Raw genomic sequence first — 15,544 nt, forward strand, 5'->3', positions numbered from 1 at the left:
AGACACAAAATGAGCCAAAAGAACTGGTGTCCATCTCACAATATCTGAAAATAAAGAAAGACGAAGGTCTCAGGAATGTTTATCTACTCAGGACCCCAAAACATTTTAAGAGTGCTCTTAGAAAAGAGAAAATCAACAATTTCAGAAATGTCTGCTAATGCACCACAAGAGTAGCAACAAACCATGAAATTAAAGAACGAGTTTACTTAACGACAGGAATTGGCACCTCATTAAGCAGCTGGTTGGAGTGAAATTGGTTAAAGTTTGAGGCCCTGACTTGTTGCTCTTCTGTTGTGTTCTCACTCACTTCACATTTCATTTCTGTTTGGGTGCCATTTAAGGAAAGAAGTGAAGCAATTCAGAGGAACGATGAAGAAGTTCAGGAGAACAAATCTTAAAAAACAAGTTAATTAAATGAATTCACAAGAAGTTAATTAACAGCACAAACTGGGCACTCAATTAAAAAGGGCTACAATGAAAACCTGCTGCCACGGTGGTTCTCCAGGACTGGACTTGGCGACCCCTGATCTACAAGATCATTGATCTGCTGCTGCTCAACAGACATTTCCAACACTCCAGATTACTTGTCCTTTATCGGCCAAGCATTCCGCCTGATACCCTTCGTTGCCAGCATTCTGACTGTTTTAAGTCATCTTTGCATAATCTTCAGGAATGCTTTTTTAGCTTCGGATTTCCATGAGTGTACACATTGAAGTAATGCTTAAAAAGTCATTCTTTTCTATTAGTGTTTAATTGGGTGTGCTTAAAATTGTTTGTTTGTTCTTGGATTCTGCCGTACTAAATTTTACTTTTGTGTATTGTAAATACTGATCTGATCAAACTTTTTTTTTTTTTTTTTTTTTAAATAAGTATTAGTTGGCTCTTAAGTTTTTGCATCTGTGTAATTTACCATGTTTATAGCATAGCACTGTACTTTGTAATTTTGTTAACTTTATAAATTGCCTAAAAATGGTGTTTTTTGGTTAAGCATTATATAAAGTATACTTTGTTTTAGAATAGATTACATCAAATTGTCTTAACTGTTACTGTCCTGTCCCTCTCCCCCAGATATAGATTTCCCTCTGTCTCATTTAATCTCTCAGAACATCAGTTTGGTAAGTGAAATTTGATAAAAGGTATGAACTATTTAATCACACTGCTTTCTCAGCTTTTGTTTCTTCTATTAAATACATTTTGTTTATTTAATAGGAGAAATAATTTTTATGGAGACTTATAATATGTGCTCCATTATATTGCCGTTTTTTTAATAATCCAGAAATCTGTTAAGGGATGAAAAATTGTTTAGCAGCTTGAGTGGTCCTTTTTCATGTATAATATATGTGAAGAGGAAGACAGGACGAGTTCAATCAATTAGATTTTTATTCAGCCACAGATGAGTTCATGAATTCTACATTGCAAGACAGAAGAGCAAAGTTACATTTTTTTCTATTGGCTTTTTATAATTTCTTCTTCTTCCCCCTTCCCCTTATTTCTTAAAAATAAACATAATATCGTTTACTTAAGCATTTTGTTTTAGTACAGTAATGGTCCATCTGTTCTTATTTTTTCACTGATCAGATAGACCCTAAAGAAGGAAAAGTCATCTTTCCTGTGTCAAATAGATGCCTTCCTAAGAAACTGGAAATTGTCTTTGGTCAGCTTACTGCACCCTGTCTTATGACAGACGCCTGTATGAATAACCTGCCGTTATAGCAAAACGGCTTTGTCAGCTATTAACCCTAAGTAGCTTGCAAGCAGTTCATTTTTCTTTCACAGTATATATATATATATTTAAATTTTCCTATTCAGTTTAGACAGGTACACACTACTGATGATTTTTTGTCTCCTTTATATAAGTGACCAAGTTTATGTAAGAGATTTTCACAAAATTCGATGCTGTCGTCTGAAAATAAAGCTATATGAAATGAAAATGAAATTATTCTTCTTAATTTACAATTGATCATAGAAAAAAAATTAAAGAAACTGAACCATAACCTCAGTTTCAAAAGTCTGGTATGTTCTTAATAATTAAAAAAGAAATGAAAAAAATGTATTTAGTTAGTATTGGAGAACATCTTTTTATAACACTTTAGCATCTTGGTCTTAGACTCACAAGTTTCTGAAGATGTTTTAAATAAATGAAGGCCGAGTCTTAGCATGCAAATCTTTACACTACCACATTTAAAAGGCAACGCAGGATATCAGTCTTAATAAAGGGATATATTAATGGTGCTATCAGCTATATGCTAAAGATGCTCTTGTATACTGCTGTCTATAAAAAGATTTGTGTGTACAAAGAATTGTTAGCATATCCATGATTATAGTGCAAGACTGACCTCTTGCATGGTATGCTTCTTTGTTACATAAATTAGTGTTATAATTAATTCCTGCAGTCCTGAGAGCTTTTGTATACTATTGATGAAGTCAACTGGGGATCAAGAAGAGGGGCAAGGATAAAGAATTAAGAATTTTCCCCCCTACCATTAGTCACAGGGGTGTAGTTCTTTAGGCATTAGTTGCACTGCCGATAGTGTTAATAAAAAATGTCCCAAAATTTGTCTTGTTGAACAGGTGTGTCTCAAATCTATATTTTCAGGATGTATTCGATAAAGTCTCTTCTTACTGTATTTATTGGATGTGTATAATTTTAATGTTACAGTAGATAATTAATTATTGATTAACAAAGTCTTATTTAACTTGATATGAAATTAAATAGCACAGCAACTGCAGACACCTGATTTAGTTTTAGTTTAAAGCTGTGTCTGCCAGTTGACCTACCTGGACAGGACCATTTTAAAGAAAAAATAAAAAGACCAATTTGAGTAGTTGGTTACATTTCCAGGGTAGCAGAATTGCACTTCATCTAGAATTGCTACAATTGTTTTTTACTTTTGATGTCTTTATGATTTTATAAGGCCATATATACTACAGTGAAAGATGTTCATCCGCCTATGAAAAGTTCTCTGTTATAGACCCCACACTCTTGTTAATGAAGGCAGTTCTTCATTTCTCCAATACAAAAAATGCCTAATATATGCATTTTGTTTTTTAAAAAAGTGGGTTTATTTTAGCTTCATTTTTTGGATATGATGCTAATTTTATAGCACAGTCAGAATATAATCGTCATCACACAAGTTTTGTTTTCATGCATTTTCTAATTTTGCTTCCAGCCAAAAACTCTACCCAGTGATATGAGGGGTTCTTTGCTGGAGTCGGAGAGTGCTTTCATCGGTAAGTGGACTAAACGTTTCAAGGAGGGACTTGAGTGAATGCACCCTGATTACAGCTTTTAATCTGATAGATCGTTAACCAGGTTAAGAAAGGATGATAAATGAATGGATTCATTGTTTTTATGGCAGTAAATTATATAAACTTTTTTTTTTATTTCATTCTCTTTTTATAACACTTTAGCATCTTGGTCTTATAGACTCACAAGTTTCTGAAGATGTTTTAAATAAATGGAGGCTGAGTCTTAGCACCATTAATATATCCCATTTTTTATTTCACTTGGTTATAATATGGCTCAGTAGATTGCATCAGTAAACAGCACTTGTAAAGATCATTGTCTTCTGCTTTTTAGATTTTGATTATTATTAGCATTCCAGGTTCCATATTTTCCAAATGGTGACCCTTTTGTTCCATAAACTTGTACATCAACATCTGAACTACAAGTTCAACTCTCTAATCTCTTTAAGCTGACTTGGACAAATGTGTGGCACACTAAGAACTGACCACAATTGTCAGTACTGCACCATTGCCTAGACGTTAGCTATTTAAATTTGTCTTGTTGAACAGGCAGGCTACCCATGACTAATTTATTTCATCGAGCATGGACAATGACCACTACTCCACCTCTGATCAGGGGCCTGTTCAGGAAAATTCCCCACCTGTACATATGAATGCCCTGTTCTTAGAAAAAACTTGTAAGTTAACTTCATTATAATTGTGCCACCTATTATCTCTACCTCCTCCTTTCTGGGTGCTGGTTGAGCCAGCACTTAGAAAGCTGAGAGTCCATTAGGGATTCTCATCTCTGCCTATCATCTCACAGCTATCAGGGTTACCGTTCAGCTCCCTGATCCTAGAAAATGCCGGACACCTCTAACTCTGGGGTTAATGACCTTGACATTGTGCACCTCCTACCATGTGCTTATGTCTGTACCTTTTCAGTCTGTAGTGTCCTCCTGCAGAACTCTACCTCTCCGAAGGAAATCTGTGTGAGTTCCACCAATTTATAATAACATGAGCTAGCTAACCCTCCTTCAGTTCAGCAACTCTGTGCTTAAGCTTCTGGATTGTCTGTCATCTCCTTCAGGAAGATTCATGACCAAACACTGTAAATAAATTAAAATTTGTAACCAGTTGACAAGAATACATTTTCCTCAATCACAGTAAAAGATTTATGTCAACAAGCTGAATGTGCCGTGTACATAAGTAAATGTGGAGAGTTCTACAATTTTTTTCCATTATTATTTATATCTCACCATAAGTCAACACCAGCATTGTGCAGTCAACTGAACATCATCAGTTCTCAATACATCAAATATCATCATTTGCAAGTACCTGACCCACTAGCAGCCCACCAGCACCCTGATCAGACCTCGCTTACTCCTTCCTCGCCTTGGACAGTTGCATCACATGTCAATACTGCAGCTGCTGCCATTTTATAAGTAGGGGTTGAAATGTGAGGACCCAATAACAAAGGGGTACAGTACCAGAGGTGGGTAGTAACAAGTTACATTTACTTGAGTAACTTTTTAAAAAAATTGTACTTCTAAGAGTAATTTTACTGCACCATACTTTTTACTTTTATTTGAGTACATTTGTGAAGAAGAAACGCTACTCTTACTCCGCTACATTGGGCAACACTCGACTCGTTACTTTTTCTCCATTATATACACTATGTTTTTGCCAGAGAGAAGCCGCCAGTGGATCTACTGCATGACTGTTTCATCAATCACACGTAGCAACAATAATCACAAGACTCCGTTTCACCAATCAGACGTAGCCATGCAGTCACATGACCACACACAAACTGTGGCGGCATAGCGGCAGAAACTCCTCACAGACAGCGGACAGGGAAAGAAAGAATAGATGAAAAATGAGAGCCAACTGCTGCTGAAGCTTAACCATCACTTCACTGAGTGAAGAACAAGTACGTTCTAACCAAACATGCACAGACACAGACAGTCAAGGTAAGACTTGTTGTACGTGCACAAGCTGCCTTGTTCTAATGTTATTTTCTATCAGCTGTGCTATTTGGAGAGCAAGTGAATATACAGCATTATACCATCAGTGTACAGTATATCTCGTCACTGTAAGTAGTTTGCACTGTTCAAACATACATGTTACCTACTGTAGGTATTGGCTTCAAAAGCTTTGTTGTGAAAAACTGAGATTTGGAACTTTGTGTTATTTGTGCATCTTTATTTTGTAAAGATGTGATTTATTTTTACTCATTTTTTATTTTATTATTGGGAAATAGCAGAATTTGCACATTATTTTATATTTTTGTCTGTCTTATTACAACATTTCTAAAAAATAAATAATTTATTATGATCAAACAGTTACTTTTCACCAAATACTTTTTTACTCTTACTTGAGTAATTTTTTGGATGACTACTCTTTACTTGTACTTTAGTAATATTATTCTGAAGTGACGCTACTCTTACTTGAGTACAATTTGTGGCTACTCTACCCACCTCTGTACAGTACTGGACTGAAGAGATAGAGAAGAAATTATCTGATTGTTGTAAATCTGCAGATTCAGAAATGTTTAGAGACTCCTCATTAGAAGTGGACGAGTAAATGTCAGTGGACTCCTCAGAAATGTGTCAGTAAGCATTCTACTCATTTTCTAATAAGAAATTCTGATTTACTGAGCGTCGTTCACCCTAACACATTTCAGTTAAGCAATAGGGCAACCTAACAAATGCTGTTAGGAACTCACAAAGCAAATTAAACTTGATTAAAAAGTGATTTATAATAGCTATAAACTGAATACAGAGGCACCCATTTGTGATGCTGCACGGTTGAGGTACATAGTGGTGTGCAGCTTTTATAAATTAAAATGTGCAGATCAAGCTTCGTGGATTCAGATCCCGGGGTGTTTGGTGGGAAGGTGAGCTGACTACTGATTATGGTGTAGGTGTGATCAGCTCAGCTGTTTCCATCAGCACTCTGCAGGTCATTATTAAGGCTTCTGTACCCACAGGAGTATAACGGTAGCCTGACTAAGATAGAAAGGACGGTGAAGAATTGTCGAGAAAAAGGAAAGATCAAGAAAGCCTGAATCAGGAGTCCAAGCCAGCATGGTGGTTGGGAGGCCAGAGCGTGCCGTTCCCCCTCAAGGTGCTCCAGGGATGGGCTGCTTCCATTGAGTGCCTTAGGGGTCCTGCTGGACTAATGTCAGGTGGCAGGACGGACTATGGAGGTGCGTCTCAGCGGGTGCCAATGGAAGTGGTTTGGATTAAAGCCGGAGAAAAGGACTGAAGGGAACCCTCTTCTGGGACTGTATTTTATTCTTGGATTTTATCATATTTTAGATTATTTATTGATGGTTTTATCTTCCTCACCCTGTACTGGGTTTTAATTGAATTATCCCAAATTGAAGACTCGTCAAAATGAGGAATATTCTACTACCTAGTCTTATTTAGCACCCACTCCTAGTGTGAATAAACACTTTGAGAGACAGATGCAAACAAAGGTAATACTCCAGACAGTCCAGACCAGCTTCAGTTTGCTTATCATAACTGGTTTTAGATCATACTTACCTCAGCATTTCACACTTCTGTTTTGTCAAGATTGATAACCAGGCTCCTAGACTTCTGTTTGAGTGCCACTTTCCTCCTTTGGCACTGATCCTATGTGCTTAACACACTGTTGTGCTCCTTATTCACTTGTGTGCCCAGAGAAACTTCTCCAGCTCCACCATTAAATTTGGTAATCCAACGTTCCCTCTAAGCTGCGCTAGCGTGCGCTGGCGCACCAACTGTTTAACCTTGGCGCACAACTTTTAATCCTAGCGCACGTGGCGGCCGATTTGTTAATTTTCGTAAAATCACGTGCCGGCGGACTGCGGCCTGGCGGGAATCCTGTTGCCTGCGTGACTCGGGAGTCTCGGGCTACATGATTCAATCGGCATAATAACGAAGTAAACTTTGGCCTTGGGCGAAGTTGGGCCTTGGCTGGTGTAATATGGCATGTGACCGGTGACCGCGTGATTGGTGCACTTTCCCACCATTCAGCTGGTCTATATTTCAATTAAAGTCCATGATGTTGTCTACTGAAAGGTCGGAAGTTCCGGTCCGGTCCAGTTCGCATTCATAACGTTCGTTAAATTACTGTTTTCGCAAATTCGCAGTAAAAAATAAAAATTTGAACTTTACAATTTCTTTTCATTATTTATGAAAATGTCGAAGCGCAAAGCTCAAGATGAACTGCTATGTAATGCGACAAAGAGAAGCCGCAATAACTTCAAGAAGGAATGGTTAACAGATTATTCGGTTGAAACCATCCTGCCAAATGGGTCCGGACATAAGAATGTGAAACTCGGAGAAATTTTTAAATATCGTGAAACGGAAGACGTTGTTTGTACGTTTTGTCTTAAAGCAGGAGTTGACGGAGAATGGAGTTCAGGAAAGAAATGGGGTGAATGGAAAATTGATTACTTGAAGCGTCACGTAAGTCACAAAATTCATCTGGATGCTGTCACGAAACTTCGAAATCAGAATCGTGGATTCATACAAAATTTTTTAAAAGAAACGCCTGAAGATAGGATTGTTAGACAAGAATTGAATGAACGTGACAGATCGAATCCCGAAGCGGTAAAGGTGTTGATTGACAATGTTTTACTTGCAGTTAAGTTGAATGCATCCATGCTGTCTGTGCAAGAAATTCATGACCATGTGGCAAAATACACAGAAATTCCTGAATGTTGGAGAAGCAAAAATTATGCTTTTGAATTCATTGAATGCATTAACAATGTTGTAAAAACAGAAGTTTTAAATGAAATTAGAGAATCTGATTTCCACACACTTATGGTGGATGAAAGTACAGATATTTCTGTTTCAAAAATGCTGATTATGTACATCAAATTTAGAAAAACTACTGATAAAATTCATAAAACTGTTTTTGCTGGAATTACCAAATTGACTGCTTGTAACAGTACAGCAATAGTTGAGGCAATAAGGAGATTTTATAATGAGAATAACTTGGACATAAATCGCATGGTCATGTTTACATCTGATGGTGCATCTGTGATGCTTGGAAAGCATAATGGTGTTGCTGCTATATTAAGACAATCAATTCCTCACTTGCTAGAGCAGCACTGTGTAGCTCACCGAGAAGACCTAGGAATTGATGATGCTTGGAAACAGTTACCATTAATGAGGGAAATAGAAACTCTCATAAGAACAGTATATACACTGTTCAGTAGATCAAGTGTAAAAAAAAATAAATTTCAGGAAATGGCCAGTGCTGCAGACTGTGATGCTGTTTCATTTAGACCTATAAATGAAGTTAGATGGCTCTCAAGACACTTTGCTGTACTTGCCTTGAATAGGAGTTATGACATTTTGTTAGAATATTGCAAAGAACAAGTAGAAGAGGACAATGATCCAGTTCACAAATATTGTATTGATAAATTAAGCAAACCTGAATATCGTGTGGCATTACATATCCTATGTGATGTACTTGGTGAACTGGCAGAACTGTGCAAAATTTTCCAGAGAAGTGCTTTAACCACTGTAGAGGCATATCAATTTGCCAAAGCTAAAATCAGGAAACTGAGGTCTCAGTATCTGGGGGAACACGTGCATTTCAGTGACACTGTAAAAGATTTAGTTGCTTCTTCCCCATCTCCAGTAAAAACAGATAACATTCTTAAATTTATTAAGCAAATTTGTGATCATTTGGACAGAAGATTTCCTGCTGATGAATTAAAAGACTGGTGCATATTTGATAAAGATCATTTCTGTAATCAAAGAAATCTGGATGATTTTGCTTTTGGTCATGAAAATCTTGCACAGCTGGCTAAGCGTTACTCTGTCTTGTTCAAGAAAGATGAGAAGATTTTTGCCAAGGATGTTTGTAAAGAATTTTCGGATTTCAAATGCATCGTTTCAGAGAAAATGAAAGCTGGATTAATGAATACATTTCAGGACATACTAGCATTCACCCAGCAGGAGCAGGAGCAATTCAAAGGACTAAATCTTTTGCTTGATGTTTGTGGAACTTTTCAAGCTTCCAGTGCTGATTGTGAAAGGGGGTTCAGCTTGATGAACGCCATTAAAGTTAAGACCAGGAATCGCTTGGACAGTGATCACCTGGAAAATCTTATGCGAATTAAACTGTACACAGCAGCTGGATATGATGTAAATATCAACAGTGTTTATAAGTTTTGGAAAAAAGAAAAGGGAAGAAGAGAAAGACTGTAAGACATGTACAGAAATAGACATTCATGATACATGTACAAGACTTCAAGTTTGATTTTAAGTTACCACACTGTTTCACTTGAAACTTACTGATTTGGGATTATGACTATCTATTGGTAATTTAATAAATTGGTATTAATATTTATAATGCTTAACTTTTGAATTTTCAAGTAATTTTACTTTGTAATTCTAAATAACATACTTTGTAAATGACATACTTCATCGCCACTAAAACGAAGGCCTACAGAAGCGTTGATAAAAAGCGCAATCAACCGATGTTGGTAAAATAACAAATCGAAGCCGGTAAGGAGAAAGTGGCTCACAAGTTTTGAAATTGATAAAATTTTGGCTCACAAAAAAAAAATTTGGCTCACAACACCCAAGTCCTTAGAGGGAACGTTGGTAATGACCTGACATCCTTGTCTGAACACCACAGTGGCGCTAGGACAATAATCTCATTCTTAACAGAGTGCAGAAAGCAGGAGAACACCAGATTCTCATCTCATTCTCCCAGAATGCAGTGCCATCAGTCACCAGATCATCAGAAAGATCTTAGAGGCACCATCAATGATGGCCAAAGGTAATGTGGACTATTGCAAAGGAGGTTTCCCAAAGATTTTACCTCATTGGACATCTAATGGATGCCTATCACCTCCGATTCTTGCACAGTGGAGCTAAGTCTCACAGATTGCGTAATATCCAAGTATAGAACATGATCAGCGTGAGATGCAAATCATTACACTGAGGAGCAATGTCAGCTTAAAATATTAGGGGCACACAGCTGACCTCTGTGCAAAACATACACTGCCACAGAAGAGCTAACCGCATCATTAAAGACCTCCGCAGTCACTCTTCTATCACCTCTGTTCTACCAGTAGAAGCCCTCAGTGTCTCAATGGCACAGTTTTTGTTTTCCTCTCCTCATACCTGCTGTGTGCTTCTTCAGTTGTCTCTTGTATTTCATGCATGTCCATCTTGGTGGTATCCGTCACTAGTATTTGACAGACAGGCAAGTGAGCATCTGCTTGTACTTTTCACACTTGACCACAAATCTGAACATCATCGTCATTTTCAAACTTGATTTATCACACGGTGTCAAATTTTTAGATATAAGGGAAGTTTATTGTATCTATAGTTGGCAAGTTTTTTATCCTCTTTTGTAGGAACCAATGGAGAAGTTTTCCCAACATTAATGGACCCATTTTTAAGTGAAAGGCAGCTTTCAGCAAGAGAGCGCAGAAGGCAGAAAAAGAAGAAAGACTTTGAATTTGTGAGTGTCTGTGCATGCTTTGAATCACTCATTACACTATTGTGTGTTTTAAAATTAATTTTTCATTTAATTAACACTCCTCATGCACCATCATGCATTTTCTTCAGATGGAGACCATAAGACATATTACTTATGAGTACTGACCAAAGTTTTTCTTTATAGGATGATATGCTTGTAGTGGAACCCCAAGTGCAACCAGATAGCTACTCGATATCCAGTCTAAACGTAGAACACCTCAATGCCAAGAACAAACATCGGTTAAAACGACTCGAGGACTTCAACTCTTATGACAGAAATGCTGGTAAAGAAGTTTCACTGTGTAGTTTTCATTCTTTTCATTTATTTGGATGTTCCATACGTTTCACTTGAGGTTTAATGAAATGTTGTTTTTGTTTCTTTTCTTTGAAGAGCAGTTGGCTCCTTGAGTTGGGTTTTTAAGGCAGAGGCCTTAGACCTTCTGGAAGTATCTTATCTGATTTGAATTGTGTGCCTTATGTGAGATCTGTGCTTTTCTTTTCATTTGGGAATCCAGAACTATGAAGAGATCTGTACAATTTAGGAATGATTGGCAAAAATCCACAAAAATAACTTAATTCCTCTGTTTGTGATTCGGATATAATGACGGACTGCTTTCCAACAAATAACCCAAACACACTTGCCGCAGTAAACCGAGTAGTACAATTTATTTACAACATAAGGTTAACGGAAGATGTTATATATGCAGATGATAGAACGATAGCAAAGAGCATAAACCCTAAATCTGTGCCAGCTTAGTTTGATCCTTTTTCAAACTAAAAAAGCACATAACTTAGGAATTCTGCTTTCTAAACCAGGAAACACAATTCAAATTTAAAACTATCTACTTAAAATTCTGGTCTTTCAGTGGGGTAGATTTATCAGTTTGTAAGTAGCTGTGATGGTGGTGGCACTGCTAGTCTCGACTGGTGTGTGTGAGTGAAGTTGCTCTTTTCACATTAGTTATTACTTTCAGTCACAGCAGTGCCAGCAGCCACAATCCATTAGCTGGCTTTATCCAAACTATCAAGTTACAGACAAAAGGTCTCAAGATCAGACTAGGTGAACGTATGGTTTGGTTCCTGTTGGCTCGAGTGTAGGCGATGTTTTGTCCCAATTCTTTCAGCTTGGCTTGCTTTGGCAGGATGTTCATTGTACTTTTTCTTTCTTTGTTCAGAAGCTCTTCTCGCTTTGGTCGCACCTTGTGGTTGCAGGTGGTACTGTAGTTTGTCCTCGAGGTTTTACACACAGAGGTCATCTTTTGCTAAACATGACATCTGCTGGGCAGTCAGTGATCAATTAAACTCCCTTCTTAAGCAAGACAAACGCATGGCTCTACGTATGGTCTGTCTTGTTTCTGCACCTTGCTTTTCTTTAGTAGATTTGGACTTGTAGTAGCACTCGCATCCAAGTCTACTGTAGATGGCCTTCCCCCCTTACAGTCCAACACCAGGTTACCCTTCGAACCAAAAGGTACGACGTCACTCTTTGTTTTTAGATACACCCTGGATAATAAGAGTCCTCCTATGGCAGCACTTAAGCGTGGACAGGAGAGCATATAGGGAGCACAGATGTAGTGCTTGCAATGAGTTATAAAGGAGGGAATGGCTGTGCTGCCCATTGGCTTCTTGGCTGCTCGTAAGCCCATCCTTTAGGCGGATTATTGGTACAAAAGTGTGTTCGTTAAGGTAACCAGTGGTCAATTTATGGCTCTTATTTCACTGAGCCAAGTGTATAAATAGTGTATTAGTCAGTCTTGTTAGATGAGACTCAGGTGTTGCATTGCATAGAGCAGCCTGTGAAGCTGAAGTGTCACAAGAGAGGGTCTGGCAGCTGCCACTCAAGCAAAAGACTTGTGTGGCAAAGTAAAGCAGGTAGTGCCAGTCTGTCCTGCAAATGTAAGACTAGACAGCTTTCTTCAGAATTCCATTTGTTTTATAAGGGGGGGTGGTGGTTACTCAACATGTGGCAAGTCCTGATGACACTGTAATAATAATAATAATAATAATTCATTACATTTATATAGCGCATTTCTCAGTACTCAAAGCGCTATCCACACAGCGAGGAACTGGGAAGCGAACCCACAATCGTCCACAGTCTCCTGTAGTATTGTGACATTGGCAGAGTGACATACACGAGTGTTTGAATGACACCCACTGGGTCACAGCAGCTTTGATATTCAATGCTAGCCAAAAGAATGGGCCTTCTGCGCCTCCAGCTGTGCTCTTCAGCTGCTATGGCAGTGAGCGGTGGTGGTGCTTGTTGTCTTTATATGTACATCAGACCCCTCTCACCAAGGCTGGGATCATCATGTTTGGTCCTGGTGGGCTGCAGATTTTTGCAGGTGTTGCTCACACGGCGTTTATGGCTTCATTTGAGTGAAATGAAAAACACACACCGTGGAGTCTTTGATTTGTTTCATTTACACACTGAAGGCAATCATCCTAAGAAAATGTGAGAAGACAGTTTTGGCATTATATTAAAAACTAACATTTTTAAATGTTTGAAGTTTGAGTAACTGAATAAAGATTTGTTTTCCTATTTTCAGATGACAATATGTTTTTGGAAGATCTTGATGATGACCCAAACCATTTTTCCTCCAAAGATCATGCACGACCGTACTCGGTGGAGACGGTGGCCACAGACCCCTGGATGAGGCCTGGGACCTCAGAAACAATAAAGAGGTTCATGGCTAATCAGATGCGACGAGAGAGACCACCATCAGCGAGCCAGTATGTTTTAAACTGGCAGGGCCCTTCGACGTCCCATGGCTGAGGTCTCCAGCTCCTTTACGTCGATGTACGTGCCGCACCTTAGATTACGTGCGGAGTAAACATTTACTCTGAGTTTGGGATGCATGCCAGACTGGAAGTGGCCAGCGTTGTTGTTTTTGTAGACCACTTGTTTGATTGTCGGTGTGTTGAGGCAGAAGACCTCGCATGGACTGTCGAGCCTCTAGCGGGACGTGCTGCCGTCATCACAGAGCTCGATGCTGGATGGGCTTCTAGATTTCTGGTAGAGCATCGGAATACGTTTTTTATTTTACGTTATTTTCTAATGCTGCTATGGTGTACCGGGTGTTTCCTGGTTAATGACTTTGAAGTCTCTAAAAGCAAACCTCCTTAATTTTAAAAAGTTTGGAAGTAATTTAAGCTGCTTATTAATTGAAAACAAAAGGAAATACTTAACATTGAAAAATATATTTAATACAGTATATATACACATTTTGGTTGTAAATTACTTCTGAATTAATGTTTTTAGAAAAAAAATTAAAATATATTTTGATTAATTTATGATTAACTCAGCAGTTGAATAAGTTCTTTATATTCTGTGCCTTCATTTTGTTTGTGTTTCGATGACCGTGTTGCTGTTGTTCCTAACACGTCTCCACCATTGTCTTCTTATTGGCCATTTGAATTGGAAATGCTTTGTTTAATCATAAAAAAGACAAAATAATAAAGTTACATTTACACATTACAGACAGTGGCACAAAGTCGGAAGGCTGAAAGTCTCCTCAGTTACGACACTTTGACGAACGACGTGTGCAGAGTTGGACCAGACAGCTGCTCTTTATGGATACTCGGTACCGAAAAGAAAGAGCAAACGCCAAATATTGAAGAAGTATTAAGAAATGAAGAACTTAAAAAGAGTGTACGAGAGGCAGTGGGGGGAGACGTCGACAAAAGAGCCACACAGTGGAAGGACAACGTGAAAGACAACACGACGGCCAGGAACAAATATGTGAAGACCGGAAGGGAAATGTCCTGTGATTAGAGGGAACAAAGCAATGGCAATGGTACAGAAGAATATAAGAAAAAACAAAACTACCGAGAATAAAAATTTTTGGACATTAAGACTAAGGGGTACATTTAGAAACAACACAGAAATAATTACATTTGAGAAAACACTCCCAGAAATTTTAAGTGTTGAAAATGTATTACAAATTAAAGTTCTAAGGTATAAGATGGACAGGACAAAGAAGAAGACGACAGTGGTGAGAAAAGTCTGGATTAGTGTAAGCCGCCCTAATTTGGGGTGTTCATATCGAATATTGTGATTAACTTCATGAGGGTAGAATATATTAATTAACAAGAATAGTTGTCATATATTTGAAATATTAAAATGTGTTCTTCAGTTTAAAGTCTAAATATTCTGAGTTGTAATAGAAATTTGTCATTTTTCACTCTGATAGAGAGGATCATATCCCTAGTAAAGGATCAAAACTAACATCATATTTGTAGACAGTGACCTTGAAATATTCTTCAACAATACCTCACATACCTCTCTTTAAAAGTTGGGAGTGGGCTGTTAGGACCACCAGTACAGAATCAAATATCAAAAGGATTATTTGTGATCAGCCACCTTGAAATGGCATAAATCAACACCCCACATGCCTGATGCTGATCCCCATTTTTGTGACCTCTTTTATCCATTAGGGGCTGAACCTCTGGGATCGGTTGATGTGACTTACACAATGTCAAGTCCTTGTGATCATCTTTGATGAAATCCGTTGACTCTTTATCATAAAGGGCGTACCTTCCTATCCAAAATATCATGCAAAACCAACCTAAAATTAAGGGCTTTCTGGGTCTAGAAGGCCAAAAATAGGAGGGGTTCTCCCAAAACACTTGACATCTTGCATAACTAGACATCAAGATGCAATGAATAATATATGATGGGGGAGGTTTTCTCGTACCAGTATGTCAGGAGGCACCACACACACCACTGTGATTTCAAAGCATTCATACACACAATATTAATAAATGAAGTTGGCAAAAGCAGCTGGAGATAACCTATATCCAGAATTGATTAAACATGGAGGGCA

General features: G+C 38.0%; 1 protein-coding gene across 1 annotated transcript; it reads left to right on the forward strand.

Moving 5' to 3' along the window:
• Window positions 1-912: 912 nt before the first annotated feature.
• LOC127528418 (centrosome and spindle pole-associated protein 1-like) lies at window positions 913-14,012 on the forward strand. The gene is made up of 5 exons (XM_051929178.1): window positions 913-1,115; window positions 3,171-3,231; window positions 10,598-10,704; window positions 10,867-11,005; window positions 13,268-14,012. The coding sequence occupies exons 2-5, from the start codon at window positions 3,192-3,194 to the stop codon at window positions 13,492-13,494; spliced, it is 513 nt and encodes a 170-aa protein (XP_051785138.1). The 5' UTR covers window positions 913-1,115; window positions 3,171-3,191; the 3' UTR covers window positions 13,495-14,012.
• The last annotated feature ends 1,532 nt before the right edge of the window (window positions 14,013-15,544 follow it).

This window comes from Erpetoichthys calabaricus, chromosome 6, assembly GCF_900747795.2.
Source record: "Erpetoichthys calabaricus chromosome 6, fErpCal1.3, whole genome shotgun sequence".
Lineage (NCBI taxonomy): Eukaryota > Metazoa > Chordata > Cladistia > Polypteriformes > Polypteridae > Erpetoichthys > Erpetoichthys calabaricus.